This window comes from Gobio gobio, assembly GCF_949357685.1.
Source record: "Gobio gobio genome assembly, chromosome: 1".
NCBI lineage: Eukaryota > Metazoa > Chordata > Actinopteri > Cypriniformes > Gobionidae > Gobio > Gobio gobio.
Window position 1 is genome coordinate 54,630,139 of NC_137097.1, and position 24,625 is coordinate 54,654,763.

Consider the following 24,625-nt stretch of genomic DNA (forward strand, 5'->3'; position numbering starts at 1 on the left):
ATTTTTACATCAGATTGCAGAGGCTTAGTTTCATTTGACTGCAGTTATGTTTTCTGGCGGTCTACAGGAATATTATTTTCTATGACATTAAAGAGGGTTAATTTTAATTTGATATTAAGTTACTAGTTGTACAGTCTCCATTTTTGCATTTTGAAATAAATATTTATATGTGCTATATTCCTCCTGTGTTGTATTTGTTTCCTTTTTCTGTTCAGAAGAGAACCGAGCCTTTAAATCTCCTTTGTAAAAGCTTTACAAGGCATAAATAGTCCTCACTTTAGATGAGCTCACAAAAATAATTAACTGACAACTACTAAATGTTTTATAACTACCTGAATTAATCATGAATTACAATAGGAATACATGTTAATAAAGTATTTATTAACACAATGAGTAACTGTTACTATATGTCTAAATAATAAGCTGTATAAATGTACATTTAAATAGTTTATTAATCCTTTACTTACACTTTCTAAATGATCTTATGAACCACTGACAACTCCTAAATAAATAATGTAATACTTCATTTAGAAATTATAAATTGATAATTTATGAAGTATGAAAATACAATTAATAAACACATTATAGATATGCTTATAATTCAAGAATAAAGCATTTATAGCTGTATATATAAACTGCTTATTAATGTATATTAATGCTTTATAAATGATGAATTAACTATTTACTAATGCTTAACTAATGCTTCATAGCGTGTAGTTATTATAAAGTGTTACCAACATTGGTATTGGAAATGTCTTAATTGAAGTTACAGGTTCTTGTGCAGGTCCTGTGGCAGTTTGTGGCACAGTGTATCACGAGCACAATAATACACCGCTGTGTCTTCACTGTTGAAGTTTTTTCCTGTTAAAATAACTGCGTTGCTGGAGGATTCAGATGAGAAACTGATCTTATTTTTCAGTTAATCTGTGACACGATTGCTACTGGAACTATAGAAATATCCAATCCACTCCATCGGTTTCCCACTTGAATGTCGTATCCAGTTTGTGTAGCCACCGCCTGAGGCTGAATATCCTGTGATCTTACAGGCGATGGTGAACGTTTCCCCTGGTTTTACTACCATGACAGGAGGCTGATTCAGTTCAATACAGAAGAGACCTACAATCATTAAAGCATTTTTAGTCATACAAATTGAACTAGATTTTCCCTGTTTATTTGATTTTTGTGTTGAGCTGAGAATACTCACAAGGTGCAGTTGCCAAAACCAGCAGTACTGAAATGTAGTACATGATTCTCGTTGTATTTCCACTGTGTCTCTGTAAAACACTAAGAGCCTTTATTATGTCTGTGTGCTTTACATGAGAGAAGGGCGGAGATTTGCATTCACGTAAAAATCTATTTAATAATACAAACTGACCCTTCATCTACATTCCTCATCCCTCCCCTTCTGAGTCACAGTGGATATAAAAAGTCTACAAACCTGTTAAAACAGCTGTTTCTTTAAAATTATATATCATGACGTTGTGAAAAAAGAGTATATATATATATTTCTATACCTCCTACACCCTGCTCGCCAGACATCACATATTATCAGCAAGTTCCATGAGGCCATTCAGAGTTGTGGACAGGGAGTCAACGAGTGCCGCAAACAAACAGTAGCCGCTTTTTACAGTTCCTCCTAAACAACAACAACAACCTTATACTGCGTTCACGCTATGTCATAACCATAATTTAGAGACAGTAACCCATGACGTTCCTGTTTATGTCCTCAGACTTAATATGCGTTTCTGTGCAGCAGTCAGGTAGTACAAGTAAGTGCTCTTTAAGTTGCTTACATACATTATTATTGTAATGTTATGTGCTTTAAGACATGACACAGTCTATGCTATGCTATATCTACTCTGTCTGTGCACGACCTGCGAGGTGTGGCTTTGGAGACGCTCTGAAGGGAGGGTGGGATCTAATGCTTTCAAAGCTAGCTTGCTATTGCTAGCCACTCCGAGATTGCTTCTACTTTTACGATAAAAAATATGTTAAGGGTTTAGATAAATATTTAAAAAGTAGATTGTTGTATTTTGGGAAAGTGTCAAAAAAAAAAAAAAGATCTTGGGCCCTCAGTGATCACATGAATAGTTTTTGTGCAGCCCTGCAGTCTTTTGTGTAACTGTGAGTCACTGGCACAGTAATAAACAGCTGTGTCTTCAGTCTTCAGGCTTTTCAGCTCTAAATGCAGCATGTTTTTACTGTTGTCTTTGGTGATTGAGAACTGGCCCTGTAGAGACTGAGCATAATATGCACTTGAGCCAGTGTCTATATATCCAATCCACTCCAGTCCTCTCCCTGGTTTCTGACGGATCCAGTGCATCCAGTAGCTGCTCATTGAGATTCCAGACACACTGCAGGACAGAGAGACTGATTCTCCTGGTCTTTTCACCACAGAATCTGAGGAGGTCAAAGACTGACCACTAACACCTGAAAAACAGATAAATTAATGTTAGATGAATTAGATTAATGAAATACTAATAATCCACTACAACAGGAGTTTCTCACATGTAATCATCAGTAGGAGTCCATATAGCAGCATCTCCATTACAACAGAACAACTGTCAAACTAAAGACAGTAAAAATAGTTATAGGTTACACTGCAGCTGTTTTAGGCACTGACTGAAAGTTCAGCTTATAACACAGTCTTTCAGGAGTCTGGGAGGTGTTGACCCTTCCCACAAAATAATTTGCATCTTTGGAGGTTTGCAGACTTAAACTGCAGTTTAATGCAGTAATCTGAAAATTATTACAGTAGACAATGGAAAAAATCTTGACTGATTTTTGATAAGTGAGAAAAGTATTACTATATCAGTGTACACCTTTGTTCTGTAATTTTTTCATGGTGTTATTTGGTATTGAGTCAATGTCTCAGAGATACAACCAGAGCACCAAGTCTGGCCTGGGGTTGGTGGTAGCAATCTAAGAGCAATTGTTTTTGGACAAGAATTTGACAAGAATTTTTTTTAGATGTCTAATGTCTGAACTCATTTCTAGTTTAGAATGAGTATTAGTTTATTTCATATATTGTTGTTGTTGTTGTTGTTGTTGTTGTTGTTGTTGTTGTTGTTTCCTCTCCTTTCCGGGTTAGTATAAAATTGATATAGTGTGTCAGCTGTGGGCATAAGGAGTAAGTTTCAAGAACTGGTTGTGATCTGTATCTGCCTTGTAGGCTGGATTTGCAGCTCATCAGGATGTATTTAAAAGATTCTGAGTTACAGGTGCACTTTGTGCATCATGGTGCAATTTAAGTTTAAGTTTATTTTAAAAATTATATAAAAAATATTAAATAAATAAATAAAAAGGTCCATCTTGACAATACCCATTTATTAATAGAGGTAACAAAGTTTTATGATAGAAGGATTATTAGAAAAAAATGCAGTTGATTATTAATATAAGAGAATGTAGGCTAAACTGAACAGATATACTTCATACTGAGACATACTGTGGAAAGACTAATCAGTATCGATTTACTGAGTTGAACAAATAGGATTTGAAATGAGGAATCATTTTAATATTAACTGATTTTTGTATTTAATGTATGTACATTCAAAACACTTCAGACCGCCTTATGTCACTTCAGAGGCTCTTCCACTTTTTCAGCTTGTGTTTTTGAACAGCTGCCTGTATTTGTGTTTCCACAGTGTCTCTTGCACAGTAATACACCGCAGTGTCTTCAGTCTTCAGCTGATTCATGTGCAGATAGAAATTAGAGCTGTCCTTAGAGGCTGTGAACCTGCCCTGCACTGACTGAGCTGAGCTCTTAGAAGAATCTGAATAATAATAAATAATCCATTCGAGTGCTTTTCCATGTGCCTGACGGATCCAGTGCATGTTAGTGCTACTAACAGCAAACCCACTGCAGGCACAGGTCAGTTTGTGGGAACCACCTGGAGCCACAACTACTGACTGTTCAGACTGTGTGAGCACAACCTGAGAGTCAATACCTGTGGAGAAACCAAAAAAATGACAAATAATCAGGATTATGTATTTAGTTGCACTAAGAAAAGAGTTTATTTTATCCAGGGAATATACTTAGCAGACACTGCGGCCAGCAACAGCAAGAGATACAAAGTGAACATGATTTACATCAAGGCAGAACTAGTGAGTCCACACCTCAACAGTGTAGTTGTTTAAATATGAAACGGACATCGGCTAATTTGCATTGAAATCCTGAATTAGCAAAGTGGAGTCCATTAATGCTGATTTTATAGGCAATAGTACCACCTATTGATATAGCATTTTTATTTGGTTACAGTTGGCACATGTGTAACCATCTGAGACGGAGTTTCTTCAAACAGGTGAACAGTGACGTGTTCTGGTGAGAGTGGGTAAAGGACTGTGTAGTAATGGCCAGAGTTGTATTATTACAGCTGTCCCTTTAGCCTCTAAAGTTTTAGAGACTCTAGAGACTGTAACATACGGTCCACTGGAGGCAAGTGTTTCGAACCCATGTGCAGCATTTATTAACAATAAACAAAACTTAAAACAAAGACTTGGCTTAACTTGGTCAAAACATAAAACAAAGTCATGGCATGGCTAAACAAAACTCACCACCAGCAGGTTACAACGTTAATAACAGACAAAGACACATGGCAAACATGAGGGCTTAAATACACACACAGACTAATGACAAGACAAGTGACACCTGTGAACAGTGATGAGACAATGAACCAATGACAGGACAAGACACAAGATCACATGAGGGCATGGGATTCACATGACACTGAAACATGACAAAACCAGGAAGTGCATGACAAGACTGTGAACATGACACTAAAACAAAGCAAGAACATGATAAACTAAAACATGAACCAAGAACAATGAACATGAACCAACACCAAGACACCATGTGACAGATCCCCCCCTCTATGGGCGGCCCCTGACGCCCAAACAACACCAACACATCAATAACCTAACAAAGAGTCTTAACAAAAAGTCTTGGGGGGCGGTCTTGGGGGAGGGATGGGGGGCCAGGCCCGTGCAGGGGCACCGGACCCAGACATGACACGGCCGGGCCTGGGAGCGTGGGCGGACCTGGACCCTGTGGCGTGGGCGGACCTGGACCCTGTGGCGTGGGCGGACCTGGACCCTGTGGCGTGGGCGGACCTGGACCCTGTGGCGTGGGCGGACCTGGACCCTCAGGCGTGGGAGGCCATGGCGGCAACGGCAGTTCATCAGGCCATGGCGGTAATGGCGGTTCAGGGGCCCACAGAGGCGTGGCCTTCATGGCCTCCATGTACCCCCTGCCCCCCCAAAAAAATTTCTTGGGTGGGACAGCGGGGCCGTGGGCTGGAGCCTGGACGGGGCCGTGGGCTGGAGCCTGGACGGGGCCGTGGGCTGGAGCCTGGACGGGGCCGTGGGCTGGAGCCTGGACGGGGACGTGGGCTGGAGCCTGGACGGGGACGTGGGCTGGAGCCTGGACGGGGACGTGGGCTGGAGCCTGGACGGGGACGTGGGCTGGAGCCTGGACGGGGACGTGGGCTGGAGCCTGGACGTGGGCTGGAGCCTGGACGTGGGCTGGAGCCTGGACGTGGGCTGGAGCCTGGACGTGGGCTGGAGCCTGGACGTGGGCTGGAGCCTGGACGTGGGCTGGAGCCTGGACGTGGGCTGGAGCCTGGACGTGGGCTGGAGCCTGGACGTGGGCTGGAGCCTGGACGTGGGCTGGAGCCTGGACGTGGGCTGGAGCATGGACGTGGGCTGGGCTCACTGGGGTGGAGAGTACTGTGGGAACGTGGAGCTCCTCATCCACCGTTCCCACAGTAAAAGATGAGCCACTCAACTGAAGTGCATAGTCAATATATCCAGCTAGAGTTCCTGGAGAATTGCTCTCTGGCATCAAATACCTTAAAAGGTCATTAAGTCCATTTAAGAAAATACCCTTGAGGGCAACATCATTAAAGTTCACCTGGTAGCAAAGTCCACAAAACTCCTCCACATAGTTCTCTATGGCTTGGTTTCCCTGGGCTGGAGCCTGGACGGGGCCGTGGGCTGGAGCCTGGACGGGGCCGTGGGCTGGAGCCTGGACGGGGCCGTGGGCTGGAGCCTGGACGGGGCCGTGGGCTGGAGCCTGGACGGGGCCGTGGGCTGGAGCCTGGACGGGGCCGTGGGCTGGAGCCTGGACGGGGCCGTGGGCTGGAGCCTGGACGGGGACGTGGGCTGGAGCCTGGACGGGGACGTGGGCTGGAGCCTGGACGGGGACGTGGGCTGGAGCCTGGACGGGGACGTGGGCTGGAGCCTGGACGTGGGCTGGAGCCTGGACGTGGGCTGGAGCCTGGACGTGGGCTGGAGCCTGGACGTGGGCTGGAGCCTGGACGTGGGCTGGAGCCTGGACGTGGGCTGGAGCCTGGACGTGGGCTGAACCAACATGAACCAACACCAAGACACCATGTGACAGAGACCTATTCACTTTTTTAATGTTAAAAACATCAATAAAACAACAGAATAAAATGAGCTTTATTCAAATGTTCATAAGCTTTATTGAAATGGCAGTTTTTGTGCACAGTGCTGCAGTCGTTTCAGTCACTGTGTCTCTCGGGCACAATAGTACACAGCAGTGTCTTCATTCTTCAGACTGTTCATCTGCAGATACACCTGCTTCCTACTGTTGTCTCTGGAGATGGTGAACCGTCCTTGGACAGACTGGGAGTAATACATATTCTGGCTATCATATCTGATCAATGCCAGCCATTCCAGCTCTTTTCCTGACTTCTGTCTTATCCAGACCATCCAGTAGCCATCAATGTCCAAATCAGAGGCAGTGCATGTCAACTTATGGGATTCTCCAGGTTTAATGACTACAGCTTCAGACTCGGTCAGTGTCTGGCACCAACAATCTGCAAAATAAAACATCATAAATGTGTGAAAATTCAGATAAAAATAAACCATTATAGTCTGAGCGATGGGAATCATACATTGAGAAGCCAGTAACAGTATTGTAAATCGCATAAATTTATGCTCCATATTGTTGCACTGAATTATGGAGCTGTACTGTGATACAGAACTGATTATGAAGGTTCAAGAGGAAGATGAATTTGCATAATCCAATTTAATATTCAGTTAGGGATGTATTGTATTTGAATAGGGCCATCATATTACTGCATCATGATTATATATGTATTTTAAGGATCCATACAAGGCAAAGTAATGAACTCAAATATTTGTATATTGAACTCTAATATTTATTTATTAGTTGTTGGGTGTGTATCTGGTATCTTTAAATGACTTTAAATTAAACACATAAATGAATAATTTACATGGTGTGTTGTCATATTCAATTGCATATATATCATAATTTTCTTTAAATAATTAAAACAATAATTTTCACAGTTTGTTTTCTATAGTTAATATATTGATTCCTTAAAGTGTCTGATAGTTAAGGTCTCATGGCATTCAGTGTCCAAACTATAGTCATGCATGTTAAGTGTTTGCAAGTTTTTTGTACAAGCATTAAATTGGGATTCATTACAGTGCCTGTATACCGAACACAATAATACACAGCTGTGTCTTCAAATTGCAGATTCTGTTCTTTAAGATATACTGTGCTTGTAGATGTGTCTCTGGAGATGGTGAACTTATTTTTCAGGGAATCCTTGTAGTCTATACTACCACTGGCATGGATCATGCCAATGAACTCGAGGATCTTCCCCTGAGCTTGTCTAATCCAGGAAGGTGCCTTGGAGCCATCACTGAGAACATAACCTGATACTTTACAGGAAATGGTAAAAGATTCTCCAGGTTTTACCGAAAGCGAGCTTGGTTGGTTGTGTTCTACAGTGCTGCACACATCTGAAAATTAAGCACAAAATTATGTTAATTTTGAAATGTACTCTCTTTTTTTGTGGTTGTTATGGTTGTATCAATGGTGAACAGTTTAATACTGCTCTAAAACCTTGAAGAATTGTACTCACAAGGCATGACAGACATTAGGAGTACAGACAGATAAAACATGATTTTATGAGTGTTTCTTCTTCTCTGCTTCCTGGGAGCACAAGAAATATACACAGCCAAGGATGGGCTGGGTAAATAAATACTGAATAATTTTCATTGAGTATTGGTATAGTTCCACCGCCTTTATACAGGGTGAATATTCTATCATCATCATATTCTGTCATCATCGACCCGTATGACTTACTTTCTTCTGCGGAACAGAAAACATGATTATTCTGGCTGCTTTTTCATATAAAGAAAATAAAAAGGTATTAAGTCTGTCAAACTCCATAATGACAAAATAAATAGCAATAAATGTATCATTAATGAAAGTCATTACGAGATAATCTTATAGGTTTGGAAAGAGACCAATTTCATTGTTCTGTAAAGTTAAATCTATATAATGACACAACATTTTGCTTTTTGGTTAAATTTTTTAGGTTAATTCTTTTTAATATGAAAACATTAATATGAAACAATCTGGTTTTAATGTGTTTTATGGGGATTATTAATGTTCATCTGATGAAAGCTCCATCCAGACAACTGCTAATATGTTGCTGTTTTTAACCTGACTTCAAATTTTTCAAGGATAAGAAAGAGAAAGATTAAGATGGTATCAGAGTAATTTATTCTTTTGAAAATAAAACATGTTAACAAATGTCACTTTACAAACAAACAGGTAAATATGTGTTATGTATTAAATAAAATACAAAACAAAATCAATAAATTAAATTAAAATACAATACATTTCTTCACCCTCCACTTCTGGGTATATGTTAGACTAGTATGAATGTTTCACAGTAATACACCGCAGTGTCTTCAGTCTTCATCTGATTTATGTGCAGATAGAAATTAGAGCTGTCCTTAGAGGCTCAGAACCTGCCCTGCACTGACTGAGCTGAGCCTGAGCTTATTTGCTCATGCATGTGGACTAACAGAGTTGGTGTGTTCAAAAAAAACTTACAATTATAAATTTTTTCGTATGGGGAAGGGTGCCACAAGGTAATTACACTCTAAAAAAAAAAGGCTCGTAATCATAGGGGAACCTTTTTAGTGCTATATAGCACCAATTTTGGTGCTTCAGTGGTTCTTCAGCGGTTCTTCAGAGGTTCTTCAGAAGTGCTATATAGCACCTTAGTCAAAGAACCGGTGAAGAACCTCTGAAGAACCGCTGAAGAACCACTGAAGCACCAAAATTGGTGCTATATAGCACTAAAAAAGGTTCCCCTATGATTACGAGCCAAGAACCATTTTTGGTGCAATATAGAACCTTTTTTTTTTTTAGAGTGTACATGCCATTGTAAGGGTGTACTCCTCCAGTTGTTCAGGCTGCAGGGTTGCCAAATGACTAAAGAAACGTTATCAGCAAGATGGAAGAAAACTGTACATTTCTTGTCTATTCCCACAGACTGCAACTTATACCAACCACGGAAATAAGCGCAGTTATAATAGCAAAATATGTGGGAGAGCATTGCTATAGTGTGACTATATTGTATTGCAATAAGTAAAACTTCAAATTCAATACCAAATCAAAGCTAGTTACCACATAATTTGCGATAGAAAGGATTTAATGACAAAATCTGGTTATGGTTACATTTAAAACAAAAATGGATGCATGAGATGATAAACTTATACCATTAATCGTACCATGACTGTTACCTGAGGGATAGAAAGAGAGAGAGAAAGAAAAAGACAAAGAGAAGAAGAGGGCAAAGAAGAGAAGGCCCAAAAACCTCAAGAGCCAGAAAATAAAAGAGAAAGAGCAACAGTTACAATCTCCTTTTATCTATTCCTTGACCATGTGACTGAAACCGAGATTTTTAAACTGACCAATCAGACCAAACTTTCCCCACTGTAAAGGTGTGACACACATTTGTCCTACAGGCCTAACTCCAAATAGCCCTTCGGATAAGGAAGATGGGGGTTGACAACAGTAAAGCAAATTTCTTTGTTGGATTTCAAATATCAAATATCTTTGATTATTTTCAATTATTTCACCATGATTATAAAAACACTTCAAGATAACTGATTTGCACAAGCTAATTCATCACCTGATATACGTGTGCAAAATATTAATTTATTTTACTTTGACATGCAAACTTTGGTATTTTGTTATACATTTTTGTATACTACAAAACGTCTGAAAGGTTTAATATTGTCAAGAAAGTAAACTGTTTTATTGAAAATTACAGGTGACAGGTTCTTGTGCAGGTCCTGTGGCAGTTTGTGGCACAGTGTATCGCGAGCACAATAATACACAGCTGTGTCTTCACTGTTGAAGTTTTTTCCTGTTAAAATAACTGCGTTGCTGGAGGATTCAGATGAGAAACTGATCTTATTTTTCAGTTAATCTGTGGCACCATTGCTACTGGAACTATAGAAATATCCAATCCACTCCATCGGTTTCCCACTTGAATGTCGTATCCAGTTTGTGTAGCCACCGCCTGAGGCTGAATATCCTGTGATCTTACAGGCGATGGTGAACGTTTCCCCTGGTTTTACTACCATGACAGGAGGCTGATTCAGCTCAATACAGAAGAGACCTACAATCAGACCTACAGCATTTTTAGTCATACAAATTGAACTAGATTTTCCCGGTTTATTAGGGTTTTTTTGTGTTGAGCTGTGAATACTCACAAGGTGCAGTTGCCAAAACCAGCAGTATTGAAATGCCGTACATGATTCTGGTTGTATTTCCACTGTGACTGTAAACACTAAGAGCCTTAATTATGTCTGTGTGCTACTGTTTACATGAGAGAAGGGCGGAGATTTGCATTCAAGTAAAAAAATGTATCCATCTGTAGTTCGTATGATAAGTTTTAACAATGATGCAAATTTAGTTGCCTGTCATTGTATTGTTGATGTATAAAATAAAGTCTCAAAGAAAAGCAAGACACACATGTTTATTCATATTTATGGTGTAAATAACTTTTTTATTTATGGTACTACAGACAAATTTAATCCAAATAAAACATCTAACACACATATTAGCTTTATTAGCTCTATTGAATGTAGGAACAGAGGAAGAGAGTTATGGATAAACATTAACATTTAAAGTGAGGTTTTTTGAGTCATGTAAAACAAAGGATCATGAGGATAGGCATCAACAAGACAGTAAGCCGTAAAAATTATCATGTATACTGTATCTATTGTATGTATTTGCAAGAACAGTGTATCAAGTACACTGTAAAATTTGAATATTTACTTGTTAAATAATTATTTGTATTCCTGATCTTAAAGGTGTACTTCAGTGCTGGGAAGAGGAAGAATGTGTATTTAATATGTGTCATTTATGTTGTAGAAATGTGAAATTATTTTTGAATTTGGTGTCTTCTGAGAAAAGACAGAAAATGTTGCCTCATGTGGATGAAAGACAACAACTCCCAGAATGCACTTGCTTCGCTGCCCAACGAGGCCACTCCCAAAGCCAAGGCTACTGGTTATCACTTGCCCACCATGACACCGCCCCCACCGTCGTTTTGATTTTCATAGTAAAAAAAATAATTTCGTTCAGTTAGAGATTAAACACTACAATTAAAAACTGAACGTGTCTTTTCAATAAAGTGTGAGTGAGCCGAACAAAAGTCGCGGCACAAACGCAGCAGGAGTCAGATTTCATTCATCACGAGAACAATGAGCTGAGCAGAGATGAGGTAATTCATTGAAAAGTTGAAACACTCACTTTGGTCCGCACCGCTCCGTTATTAATGCCCAAGCCGAGCGGCAGCGGCCGTGCACATTTTCATTCTGTGAGTGAGATCCCACCCCTATGGACGGGTTGATAACATGCAGAACTAGCTCGTTCTACTGGCTGTAGTCTCTAGCCAAAAAATCCTCCGAAGATGCAAAATGACGATATTTGCGTCATCGGAGGATTTTTTCCAGAAATAAAATGCATAATTCTCGTCTCAGGGGGACATGAGGGGGGAAAGTACGATAATTTGAATATACTACCGGGTTTCTACTGATACAAAGCTTAATGCTAATTGCTGAAGTAACCCTTTAACCATAAAACCACCTGTTTGTATAGTCATGTATTTAGTTATGTTAAATAAAATTTTGACTTGAATAAACCACTTAAGCTGCTGATTTTGTTTTTGTACAGAGCTGTGTCTTGTTTAGTCACAGTGTCTCTTGCACAGTAATACACAGCTGTGTCTTCAGTCTGAAAATTCTTTCCCTGTAGAAACACTGTGTTTTTGGACGTGTCCTGGGTGAAACTGATCTTGTTTTTTACTGAGTCTTTAATATTATTTCCACCACTTCTGCAAAGATATCCCAGCCATTCCAGCGCTTTTCCAGTGGATTGACGTATCCAGTTAATGCAGTAGCTTGATTCTGAAATCCTGCAGGAGATGGAAAATGATTCTTGAGGTTTCACAACCATAGATGGAGGTTGAGTGAGCTCAACACAGTAAACACCGCCTGAAAAAATAAATAAATGTGTTATTAATTATGTCTCAAAACATGCATATTTACAGTTCATCTTATTTGATTGCTTTAGCGTTTAAATAAACCATCAGTGAAGCTCACATGATGCAGCCGCTGCCAGCAGGAGTAGAGCTGAGGAGAGGATCATTATTTAAGATGACATTAATTTTTCCTTCTGACCTGCAGGCACACTTCACTTTAGTACATAAAGCAGATGCGGAATTTGCATAAAGTCATCCAGTTGTCTTAGATGTAAAACACCAATGCTTTTACCATTTAATCTTTACTTATTTGATATCTGGAACAATGGCTAGATGTCTGATTAATATATTCTGAAAATAAAGACCAGTAGCATATTAATATTTGAATTGGTTGTTGAAGACATAAACCATGCATGTTTTTATTTAGTAGCATAAATTAAATTTAGTAATACAACAGTTCAATAAACAAGCCGAGTAGCTTACAATTCAGAAACAATATTGCCAGTTACTTTGTATGTTTTTGCTCTGTCAACACCATAGCAGAACCGGTGTGCCTCTCAAACCAGCTGTTTTGTTCATGAATTATTCAATTTTCAGGAATGAATCAGTCAGTCAGTCAGTCAGTCAGTCACTCACTCACTCACTCATGAAGACAGTCACTTGTCTCCACCTACTGGTGTCACAATATAACCTGCAGAAAGATTCAGGAAAAATCTGCAGCACCAATGCACAGACTGTGATGATGATCAGCATTTTCAGTTTTCCAGTGTTTTTATTGCTTTGACCCTGGACTTATTCACAGTGTTATAGCACAAATATACACAGACAGTATAGCTTAACTCTGAAGTCATCTCTGGACACTGTGAACTGTCCCTGGACTGACTGTGAATAGAAGTTCTGAAAACTGGATACATGGATGAATGCAATCCACTCCAGACCTTTTCCAGAATTTATCTCACAACAGCTGCAGTACAGCAGCTGAATGAAAATTCAGAGGATGTGCAGACCAGCAGAAAAGATTCACTAGGGCTTTTTTTTTTTACCACAGCTTGAGACTGAGTGACGGTCAGACAATGAATATCTGTGGAGCAGAAACAAAATGAAGACACTGAAACATTTCCAGAATATAAAGCCAACAATAGTAAATTAAATGTAATCTCACCAATTAAAAAAATTGCATTATTCACTGACATTAATAATATTAGCAAAAGTGAAATAATTAATATTGCCATTGTCAATGTATTTTCTTCTACAGTAATTGGATCTGTGTCGTCAGCAAATACAGACATATTACAATAGCTCTGTAATGTAGCCTAGAGTTTCACTGGAGGTGAGTGATGAACCCAAGTGTGTTACAAACAGAGGTGACACGGATAACAGAGGCAGGTGAAAGCAGAGTTTATTTGCTTAACCAGGAAGTGAGCAGGTGCGGTGAGAGTCAGAGAGAGTGTTTCTGGTGAATGCTGGATATGCTGGTGATACGATACGTTTCTTGGATGTGGAACATAGGGACAATGGATCGAAGGAAACGAGGACCAGGAGACAGGACGAGACGAGACGAGACGAGACGAGACGAGACGAGACGAGACGAGACGAGACGAGACGAGACGAGACGAGACTAATGGTTCGTTGGAGATCAGGTAGGTTTACAGGTGAGTCAGAGGAAGCAAGCATGTAGAGTCATGTGCAAACGTTACCGGACAGTGACTGAGTGTGAGCGTGGGGCTTAAGTGCAGGTGGTGATTGCTGTGGTGATGACGTACAGGTGTGTGTGCTCAGTACTCAGGTGATTGGGATCGTTGTGGCTGTGAGAGGGTGGAGCCTGGCGTGCTTGTAACAAAGTGCAGTTTTATTGCCAATAACCCAAAGTGAGCAAACAGAAACAATGACTTGACTTGACTTGACTTGGAACTCCCCAACAGCGGTTTAATGGAAAAATGTCAAAAAATGAACAGTTACTGACAGTTACTCACTACTTCAGACTTGTGTGCCCTCCAGAAGCTTGCGTTCTGCAAGTTAACAGCGCCTTGAGGCCATGCTGGTGGAATGACTAACTGAACCCGAGCTGCTGAGTTTTTAGTAATTTTCAAGAAACAGCTGAAGACACATCTTTCATTTTGGAAACTCTACACTGGCTCCCTGTCAGGTTTCGTATAGATTTTAAAATTGAAATGCTTACTTATAAGGCTTTTGGAGCGTTTTGCTGGATTTTGCCAGAAATGCAGAAATAAGCCATAATTTTGTTATATTTGTAACTGTTTGGTAGATTATACATTTATAATTTCTATTACATTACTACTAGTACTGTTAGTACTAATAAAACCAATCTCTGGGGGCCCCAAAAGTGCGTGGGCCCTTAGAATCGTCCCAACTTTCCCCCCCTTAGCAGCGCCCCTGCCAATGCGTGATCTCCGTTCCTCTGAATCTGGCCTTCTAACTGTTCCCTCAACTCGCTTGCGTTCTATGGGTGACCGGGCCTTTTCTTCCCTTGCTCCAAAACTCTGGAACTCGCTTCCATATGAGATTAGACATGTAGAATCTGTTAGTGTTTTTAAATCTTTTCTTAAAACTCACTTTTTTAGACTTATGTGATTTCATAGTTTTTATTAGTATATTGTATTTTTGTACATCTAGTTCATGTTTGTAGTATGTTTAGTATTTAGTTTTTTATCTTTTTTACACTGTCCTTTTTGTAAAGCGCTTTGAGAAGTTGCATTTAAAGGCGCTATATAAAATAAAGTTGTTTATTATTATTATTATCTTTTTCGTCAACACTTGACCCATTAATATACTAACATTAACTATTCTATATATCTATTTAATAATAATAATAATAATAATAATAATGTAATAAAATAAAAAATAAATAACACCTGGCTACATGTACTGTACTAACTGGGACTTGTCACAGCACTTACATAATGTTACATAAAGGAGAGAACAGACACGATCTGGCATTTTCTGGGATCTCCTTGGCAAGAAGAACACCAGGTGAAGAAGAGATTCCACTTCAGAGCGTAGGCATGTCTCATGCACAAGGCTCTAGCTGAAGTGATGGTAACCACCACCTGAGGTGGTAGGGTACTCAAACCTTGCGTGTCCCGTCCAGAACCCACACGTGCAGGTTCCACAGATCGAGACGCGGGTGCCAGAGGGTGCCCAATCTCTGCGAAAGGAGGTCCTTCCTCAGAGGGATTGGCCAGGGAGGGGCTGTCGCGAGGAGCACCAGTTCGGAGAACCAAGTCCGGCTGGGCCAATGCGGCGAAACCAAAAGGACCTGTGCAAGAAGTCTCAATGGGGGAAACACATACTTCCAGTCTGTCATTGCTTGTTTGCACATGTATGAAACAGAAATTTGAATAATAATTAGCATCATAATGCATAAATGTTTCATAAATGTTATGTCTATTATATATGTTTAAAGCATTTTTTGATGGGAGGAAAGTGTGTGTGGATGGATGGATGGATGGATGGATATATGGATGGAAGGATGGATGGAGGATGGACAGACGGATGGATGGATGGATGGATGGATGGATGGATGGATGGACGATAGTATGTATATCTGATAAATGTGTTCAGGTTTTTGTACAGAGCTGTGTCTTGTTCAGTCAGTGTGTATCTTGCACAGTAATCCACATGTGTCTTCAGTCTGAAAATTCTTTCCCTGTAGAAACACTGTGTTTTTGGACGTGTCCTGGGTGAAACTGATCTTGTTTTTTACTGAGTCTGTAGTGCCAGTGCTACCACCACTGCAAAGGTATCCCAGCCATTCCAGAGCTTTTCCAGTGGTTTGACGTATCCAGTTAATGCAGTAGCTTGATTCTGAAATCCTGCAGGATATGGAAAATTATTCTTGAGGTTTCACAACCATAGATGGAGGTTGAGTGAACTCAACACAGTAAACACCACCTGAAAACAACAATGGAAGAATGTGTTATTAATTATGACTCAAAACTTCTGTTGACAGTTATGAAGCTTATTTCTTTCCTTAGTTTAAATAAGTACAGAGAGCAAGTAGTGGATTTTCATACAGCTCTTCGGATGTCCAAGATATTGTGGCTGGTCATTAATTTGATAATAATTGCTTTCTACAAAAGATGACAATGGAAATATGCAACATTTAAGACATTGTTTAACATCTATGACTGTTTGTTTGTTTTAAAGTTCTGTTAAGATCAAAACTTGTCTGTCAGGTGTCTGATGAAAGTAAATAGTTAAAAAATATTATAAAAAGTTTATTTTTAGCTACATTATGTAGCTTACAGGAGTATTATTTTACCAATACGTTCATCACACTCCTGAAGTTTCATAAAGTAATGTTTGAATGATGTATGAAGTACATTATATGTAAGGAATAATTGACGACGGGCCGTTCAATTATTAGAATGATAATGCACATCCGAGGTGTAACGGTGTAAAGGTGTATTCCGCTTATGCTACGGTTACCACACCTCAAGACATCGATCCGATTATATATTTAAAGGGATTCGTCCGGTTTTTGTACTTAAATCGCTATTGTGAGTAGGACTATTTCTTCCGCGTCTCATCCAACGGCTCTTTTGCTAGTTTCGAAAGAGAGCGAGAGAGAGAGAGAGAGAGAGAGAGAGAGAGAGAGAGAGAGAGAGAGAGAGGCTACCTCTGTGCGTCTCTAAACAGCGCTGTTATTACCTCGCTATAGTGGAAAAAATGTCATGTGTAGACAATGTAGACATTAAGTTGCTACACTATATAGGCCTATAGGCTAACTGATCAAATCGTCAGGTCAGCGCTGAAAACACCTTTTTGTGCAAACTGTAGTGTATGTGTGCGAGCACATGTGATTGCAGTAATGAGACAGAAAAGCTTGTGAATGTATATATATTCATTTAATTATTATTAAATCGTTGCATTTTCTGTTTTTTTGCTTGTTTTTTTTTGTTGCAAAAATGAATGAAACACAAAAGGCCTTAGGCATATCTATATTATTTGTTGTACCTGCAATAATACCGGGGAAAAAATCATGCAGCAGGCCTACCAGCTGTATTATGTTTACTTTTTGATTCATGCTACAACTTTATTAATCTAGACCTACATGTTTTATTTATTGAAATTAAACTGCACGCTTCCGTTAATTGTAAAAGTAGACATCGAAAATGGCAGATCAAGCGCAGGGAGCTGTGTAGTGGAGATTGTCTTTTCCTGTTGGTCCCGGCCTTGATTTTCTGTGGCGTTTGAATTTTTGTTTCCTGAGAGGATCAGGCTCCATTGTTTTCTTTCTTCTGCTGAAGGTGCCCAGTAGCTTCTCAGGCTTGTTTCACACTTGTGCCCTGTGACAGACATGATTTGCCTGCTCTCCAGCCCTGCTTCAGACAGTATTTGAACTGCTGTGCTTCTTAATGAATGGTTGGTGTATCTTTTGCATAACCCCACTGCCTCGCAGATGCAAGGAAGCATATTTCCGAGGTAGTTCACACCAATGGGTTCGTGAAAATACCAGAACTCTCGCCTGTCAAGCTCCTCCTGTGTCGCTTTCAGAGGATGAAGATAGAAGGATGTGGCATCAGGTGAGCATTTAGTGAGGTACTTTTTGAAGCTTTTAACTGGGCAAAGGGGGTCACTTGTGTTGGCAGACATGAATCCTCGGTAACAGTCTTTTTTGGGATCGTTGGGCTTTTTGTGGTTTTTTGTTTCTGCATTATAAGACAAGCAAACAAATTCACCTCCATTTTCATCTTTTTTAATAACGAATGAATGCTGTCTTAACTCTCGATTTCCCTCACGCCCCCTCCTCGCCAGGTTCAGCTGAATGTCAAACCAGACCTTGCGAACCAGTCCGGCTGCTGTGTCTGGTGACAGATACGGAGAGTGACGAATGCGCTGTATTTCAGCAGTGGAGATGGGAGGATGATGAGTATTGACGTCTTTCCCAGCCTTTCGAAACTTTTTGAGGACGGCCCTGAATACGTCGTTGGATGACTTAAATTCCGATTGACCAATGATGTTGTATTTGGATATATAGCGGTTCAGTCCAGCTCTAAGGGAAATAAAACTTGACACTGAATACTCTGCGCCGGATGTGTTTCGGACAGTGGCATAGAAAGCGCGAAGCAGGGTATTTAAAGTGGATGCCCCCTCTCTCTCTACCTCATCCAGAGACGTATTTTTGGCTTTAAGCCAGTCGTTAAACACATTAACTGCCCAAGCTGTTGTTTTTTTGGTGTTTTCTTCGTGTTTTTCTCCCTCGAGTATGTCTAGCTGTTCTTCGCTAATCATTTTATGTCTTTTGTTGTTGCCGGCTGTCTTTGATGTCCGCTTCCGTTTATGTTGTTCTTCATCTGGACCGTCTAATACTCCTGCCGCCCATTTGTTGAACGTTTTATAGTTCCCGTAAATATTAAAATTAACTTTAGGAAAATCGTCTGTCATGGTGTTTTTTTTTAGTCCTGTAATTTCCGTTATTACAGTTAACTATGCGAAGTGATATGGAACTGTAATGCGGTCAAGAGCTGCCTGGAACTACGTTCGCTGTGCGTCTCCCAGAAAATAATTGCACACCTCAGAACGTTCATCAACCAATCAGATTCAAGCATTCAACGGCCCCGTAGTAAAAATTCTTATATTAATACATTAAATCAGCAGTCTTAGAGTAGCTTAACCACAAAATATGTTCTTGTGTTTGTAAAATAAATACTAAATAAATATGTATTTATTTGTTTCTGGATTTTTTTTTTTTTACTTAAGTCTGTATTTATTCATTTATTTATTTTTAAATAATCAGTTTTGATCAATGTAATGGGTGTGGATTTTACAAAAAAATCGATACCTAAAAAGAAAGCAAAGAAAACAAAAGTTTAGTGAGTGATGCTCAAAACAGTCAAATAAGACTGCGTGACAAGAGCGCCACCTCTTGAAAATACAACAGTATCTGGATCATAAGTGAAGTCAACAGGAAAGGAAGTGGTTTTTGTATTGCTTTGACCCTGAACTCATTCACAGTGACTCTCTAGCACAGTAATACACAGCAGTGTCTTCAGTCTTGAGGCTGTTCATCTGTAGGTACAGTTGACCACTGGAGTCACTTCTGGACACTGTGAACCTTCCCTGGACTGACTGGGAATAGGAGATAGGAGAACTGGATGTGCCAATATATGCAACCAATTCCAGTCCTTTACTGGGATTCTGTCTCACCACAGCAACATAGGAGCTGCTGAATGTAAATCCAGAGGCGGTACAGACCAGCCGAAAAGATTCACCAGGCCTTTTTACCTCAGCCTGAGACTGAGTGAAGGTCTGACAATGAATATCTGTGGAAGAGTGAGGAAAAAACGGAAAAGTCAGCAAAAAGTAAACTTTCTAAATGTGTATATGCATTCATAAATTATTATTTAGGAACGAATTACAGACCATGTAAAAATAGAAATAACAGGAGTGAACTGATTATTGTTGTCATTGCTGATTGATTCTTCGTTTACAGAAACAACATAGAGTCAGTGAAAACAGACTACAATGCAATTTATGGGAAATATGCGTCACAGTTTTGCATGAGCTCCTCCCCCAGTCTGTCATTGCTTGTTGCTTTTGTGTATGAAAAAGACATTTGCAAAAAAATATATATATATTATTATTATATATATATATAATATATAAGATACAAAAAAGTAACTGTGGAACAATGAAAATTATAATGGGCCCGATAAATGCAAATTAAAAAAACATCTTTGACATGTTGCCTAAATGTATTTTTATATTTTAAAGCATTATAAGATGGATGGATGTTCAGATTTTTGTTCTAGTCACGGTGTCTCTTGCAAAGTGATACACAGTCTTCAGTGTCTTCAGTCTGAAAATTCTTTCCTTGTAGAAACACTGTGTTTTTGGACGTATCCTGGGTGAAACTGATCTTGTTTTTATGGAGTCTTTAATATTATTGCTACCACCACTGCAACAATATCCCAGCCATTCCAGTGCTTCCAGTGGTTTGACGTATCCAGTGAAGGCAATAGCTTGATTCTGAAATCCTGCAGGAGATGGAAAATGATTTTTGAGGTTTCACAACCATGGAGGTTGAGTGAGCTCAACACAGTAAACACCACCTGAAAACAACAATGGAAGAATGTGTTTTTATTAGTTACCCTACTAGAAATGTTTCATTCCCAGAACGTTCTCAGAACATACCTGCTGGCGTCAAGGATGTCACCTGTAACATTATTAGATTAGATTAGATTAGATTCAACTTTATTGTCATTACACAAGTACAGGTACAAGGCAACGAAATGCAGTTTAGGTCTAACCAGAAGTGCAATAGCAGCAAGTGCAGGATATATACAATGGTTGCGAAAGTGCTGGGCATAAAAATTTACTGAATATATATAAATATGTATAAGTAGAGAGATGGTTATTACTATAAACAGAACTGAATTTACAGATGAATATATACAGTGAATAAATATAAATAAACAGATGGCTATTACTATAAACAGAATGTAAACAGAATGTACAGGTGAATATGTACTATGAATATAATATACAGATGGCTATTACTATAAACAGAATTTTACAGATAGAGGTATACAATAATATGTTAGGCTAATATGAGGAATATAGCAGTGGATTAAGGTAGTGCAATAAATTATGGACAGAGCTATCCGAAAGAAAGTGTAAAAGTGCAGTGGAAAGTGGTTGCATATTACAGTTAGAAGTACGGTGCAAAATGCAAATGTAAACATGGTTACTATAAATACAGTCGGCAGTGCAAATGAGCATATTCCAGTTAAGATATGGTGGTGCAAAATGCATAAGTAAACAGTTGTTACTGTAATAAACAGTCGGTAGTGCAAATAACAAAGTGAATGTAGGTGTGAGGTAGGAGAGTTTGCAGTTTATGAGGGAAGTGGATCAACGGGGGTTTGAGTTCAGTAAAGAGACAGCTCTGGGGAAAAAACTGTTCTTTAGTCTGCTGGTCCTGGTCCGGTGGATCCTGAAACGCCTGCCGGAGGGCAGGAGAGAAAACAGTCTGTGGGCTGGGTGAGAGGAGTCCTTGAGGATGCTGCGAGCTCGGTGCAGACAGCGTTTCCTCTGGATGTGCTCGATGGCAGGCAGTGGAGTTCCTGTGATGCGCTGGGCAGTTTTCACCACCCGCTGCAGTGCCTTGCGCTCCGCAACAGAGCAGCTCCCATACCATACTGCCACACAGCTGGTCAGGATGCTTTCTATTGCGCAGCGGTAGAAGTTCACCAGGATAGCCGAGGAGAGCTGATTCTTCCTCAGTGTCCTCAGGAAGAAGAGGCGCTGGTGAGCCTTCTTGACCAGGCTGGAGGTGTTGGTCGTCCACGACATGTCCGCCGAGATGTGGATCCCCAGGAACTTGAAACTGGAGACACGCTCAACAGCCATTCCATTGGTGTGGATGGTGTCGTGTGTGCCTCTTGACTCCTTCCTGAAGTCCACGATGAGCTCCTTCGTTTTGGTGGTGTTGAGGAGCAGGTTATTTTCGGTGCACCATGTGGCCAGGTGCTGGATCTCTTCCCTGTAGGCAGTCTCATCGTTGTTGCTGATGAGCCCAATCACCGTAGTGTCGTCCGCAAACTTGACGATGGAATTAGTTCCATACACAGGCTTGCAGTCGGAGGTGAAGAGGGAGTAGAGAAACGGGCTTAGCACACAGCCCTGTGGTACACCAGTGTTAAGAGTGATGGATGTGGAGCAGGTGGATCCTGATCGAACATTCTGGGGTCTGTCAGTTAGGAAGTCCAAAATCCAGTTACACATTGAAGTGTTGATGCCCAGGTCTCCAAGTTTGGCAATTAACTTGGATGGGATGACAGTGTTGAATGCTGAGCTGAAGTCAACAAACAGCATGCGTGCATACGTGTTTTTACTGTCCAGATGGGTGAGCACAGAGTGCAGTGCCATGGAAACTGCATCCTCTGTACTCCTATTGCTGCGATAGGCAAACTGGTGTGAGTCCAATGTGGATGGTAGAGAGTCTTTTAGGTGTTCCAGGACCAGCCGCTCAAAGCACTTCATGACGATGGGTGTGAGTGCTACAGTGCGGTAGTCATTAGGGCACCTCGGGCTGGAGTGTTTCGGCACTGGCACAATGGAAGTGCGTTTAAAGCATGATGGTACAGCTGCTTGGGCAAGAGACAGGTTGAAAATGTCTGTAAAAACCCCAGCGAGCTGCTCCGCACATGCCCTGAGAACACGACCAGGGATGTTGTCTGGTCCAGCAGCCTTGTGCGCGCTGATCCGGCTCAGTGCCTTGCAGACATCTGTGGAGGAGAGTGTGATTGGTGGGTGGTCAGCTGAGGGTTTGAGCTTGGTGGCAGTTTCTCTGTTGTCTCTTTCAAAACGAGCATAAAAGTAATTTAGCTCGTTCAGGAAGTTGACATCAGTGGCTGCGGGGGTGGAGTGGGTGGGTTTATAATCACTGATGGCCTGAATGCCCTGCCACATGCGTCGAGGGTCAGAGTTGGAAAAGTGACCCTCTATCTTTAGCTTGTAGCAGTGCTTGGCCTTTTTGATGCCCCTCTTCAGGTTTGCTCTGGATGTACTGTAGGCTTGTGCATCTCCTGATCTGAAGGCAGTATTGCGTGACTTCAGCAGGAGTCGCACTTCCCTGTTCATCCAAGGCTTCTGATTTGGGTATGTGGTAATCTGTTTCTGGGTTGTAACACTGTCAATGGTGGTATTGATATGATCCAATACTGAGGAGGTGTAGGAGTTAATGTCCGTGTGAGCGCCATGGGTGGCTTGAGAAGCAAACATACTCCAGTCTGTGTTTAGAAACCTTTCCTGGAGTGTGGAATCTGCCCCCGCAGGCCACACCTTGATTGTCTTCACTGATGGCTTCACACGGTTGATGAGGGGTGAATATTTGGGGCTGAGGAACAAAGAGATGTGGTCTGACTGTCCCATGTGGGGGAGGGGTGTTGCAACGTAAGCTCCCGCCATGTTTGTGTAAACATGGTCTAAGGTTTTGTTTCCTCTGGTGTGGCAGGAAACATGCTGGTGAAACTTGGGTAGCACTGACTTTAAGTTTGAGTGATTAAAGTCACCTGCAACAATAAACGCAGCTTCAGGGTGATCAGTCTGTTGTTTACTGATGGCTGCGTGAAGTTCTTTCATAGCAAGCTTGGCATCAGCATCGGGTGGAATATAAGCAGCAGTTATAATGGTGGAAGTGAACTCCCGCGGTAGATAAAACGGTCTACATTTAACCATGAGAAACTCCAGGTTAGCTGAACAATGACTCCCAACAATAGCAGAGTTTGTGCACCAAGCTTTGTTAATATAAATGCACAATCCACCACCTCTGCTCTTCCCGGAGCCATCTAATGTTCTGTCTGCCCGGAGTGTGTGGCGTCCCGCTAGCTCGATAGCGGTGTCCGGTATTCCGCTGTTTAACCAGGTTTCAGTGAAGATTAGGACGTTACAGTTCAAAAGTTTCTTACTGTGTGTGATGCTGAGTCGAATCTCCTCCATTTTGTTCACTAGCGATCGTACATTAGCAAGGAAAATGCTGGGTAAAGAGAGCCGATGAGGAGAACGCGTTAGCTTAGCCCGCAATCCTCCACGCTTCCCCCGCCTTTGTTTACGATCTCGCCGCCGTCTGCGTGCACTTCCGCCCGGCCGGGATGAGCGCATCGCCTCGGGCTTCCTAGCGATCTCAGGAAGGAGTCGAAGATTGTCCATAAAACTGTCGGAAATTCGCAAACCAATATCCAAAAGCTCAGCGCGGGTGTACGATGTAAAGGCACAACTGTTCTGCACGAACAGACCCGAGATGAGCAAGAAAAATACCGCAAAATTGCAGAATCTGGAGAGACGCTGAGCCTCGCGATCTACTCGCGCCGCCATCTTGGTCATGAAACACTTGGTATCTTGGTATCAGAACACTCCGAGATGGTCACGATGTGGAGTTCTTTTAAGGGTTTTCTGGCAGACCTACAAGGAACATTCAGGATGTTCTGGGAATGGGGGACCATTACAGGACGTTCCCTCTGGTCTCTACACTACATTCCCATAACAAAGGACATTTAGGGGACAAACCTAGAATGTTATTTTTTGGTCCTATTTAGGTCCTTCCATCACGTTTACTGAACGTTTTCAGAATATGTTTGTGTGAATCTATGTACACTGAGCTGTTTTGCTAATGAGGGTCAGTAAAATGCAGGATTTGCACAAAAGTTGCTTCTCAAAGATGGATCAATACCAACTCTTCCTGATCCAACTTCATATCCAGAACACGTAAGTACCGCACTAATGTGTGTTATTGCAAATCGCCTTTCTGAATAAACGAT

At 40.9% G+C, this 24,625-nt stretch overlaps 1 protein-coding gene across 33 annotated transcripts in view; it reads right to left on the reverse strand.

The window, feature by feature from the left end:
• The window catches only part of ighd (immunoglobulin heavy constant delta), a 784,237-nt gene that overhangs the window by 535,386 nt on the left and 224,226 nt on the right, over window positions 1–24,625 (reverse strand). Inside the window, exons 1-2 of one of the 33 annotated variants that reach the window (XM_079830376.1) lie at window positions 12,463–12,541; window positions 12,056–12,354 (exon numbers count right to left, since the gene is read on the reverse strand). The exons of the other annotated variants lie outside the window; for them this stretch is intronic. Coding sequence (XP_079686502.1) covers window positions 12,056–12,354; window positions 12,463–12,508 — 345 coding nt within the window. The 5' untranslated portion in view covers window positions 12,509–12,541. Of the gene's footprint in view, window positions 1–12,055; window positions 12,355–12,462; window positions 12,542–24,625 lie in introns of those variants that run through there. 33 annotated transcript variants of the gene reach the window in all.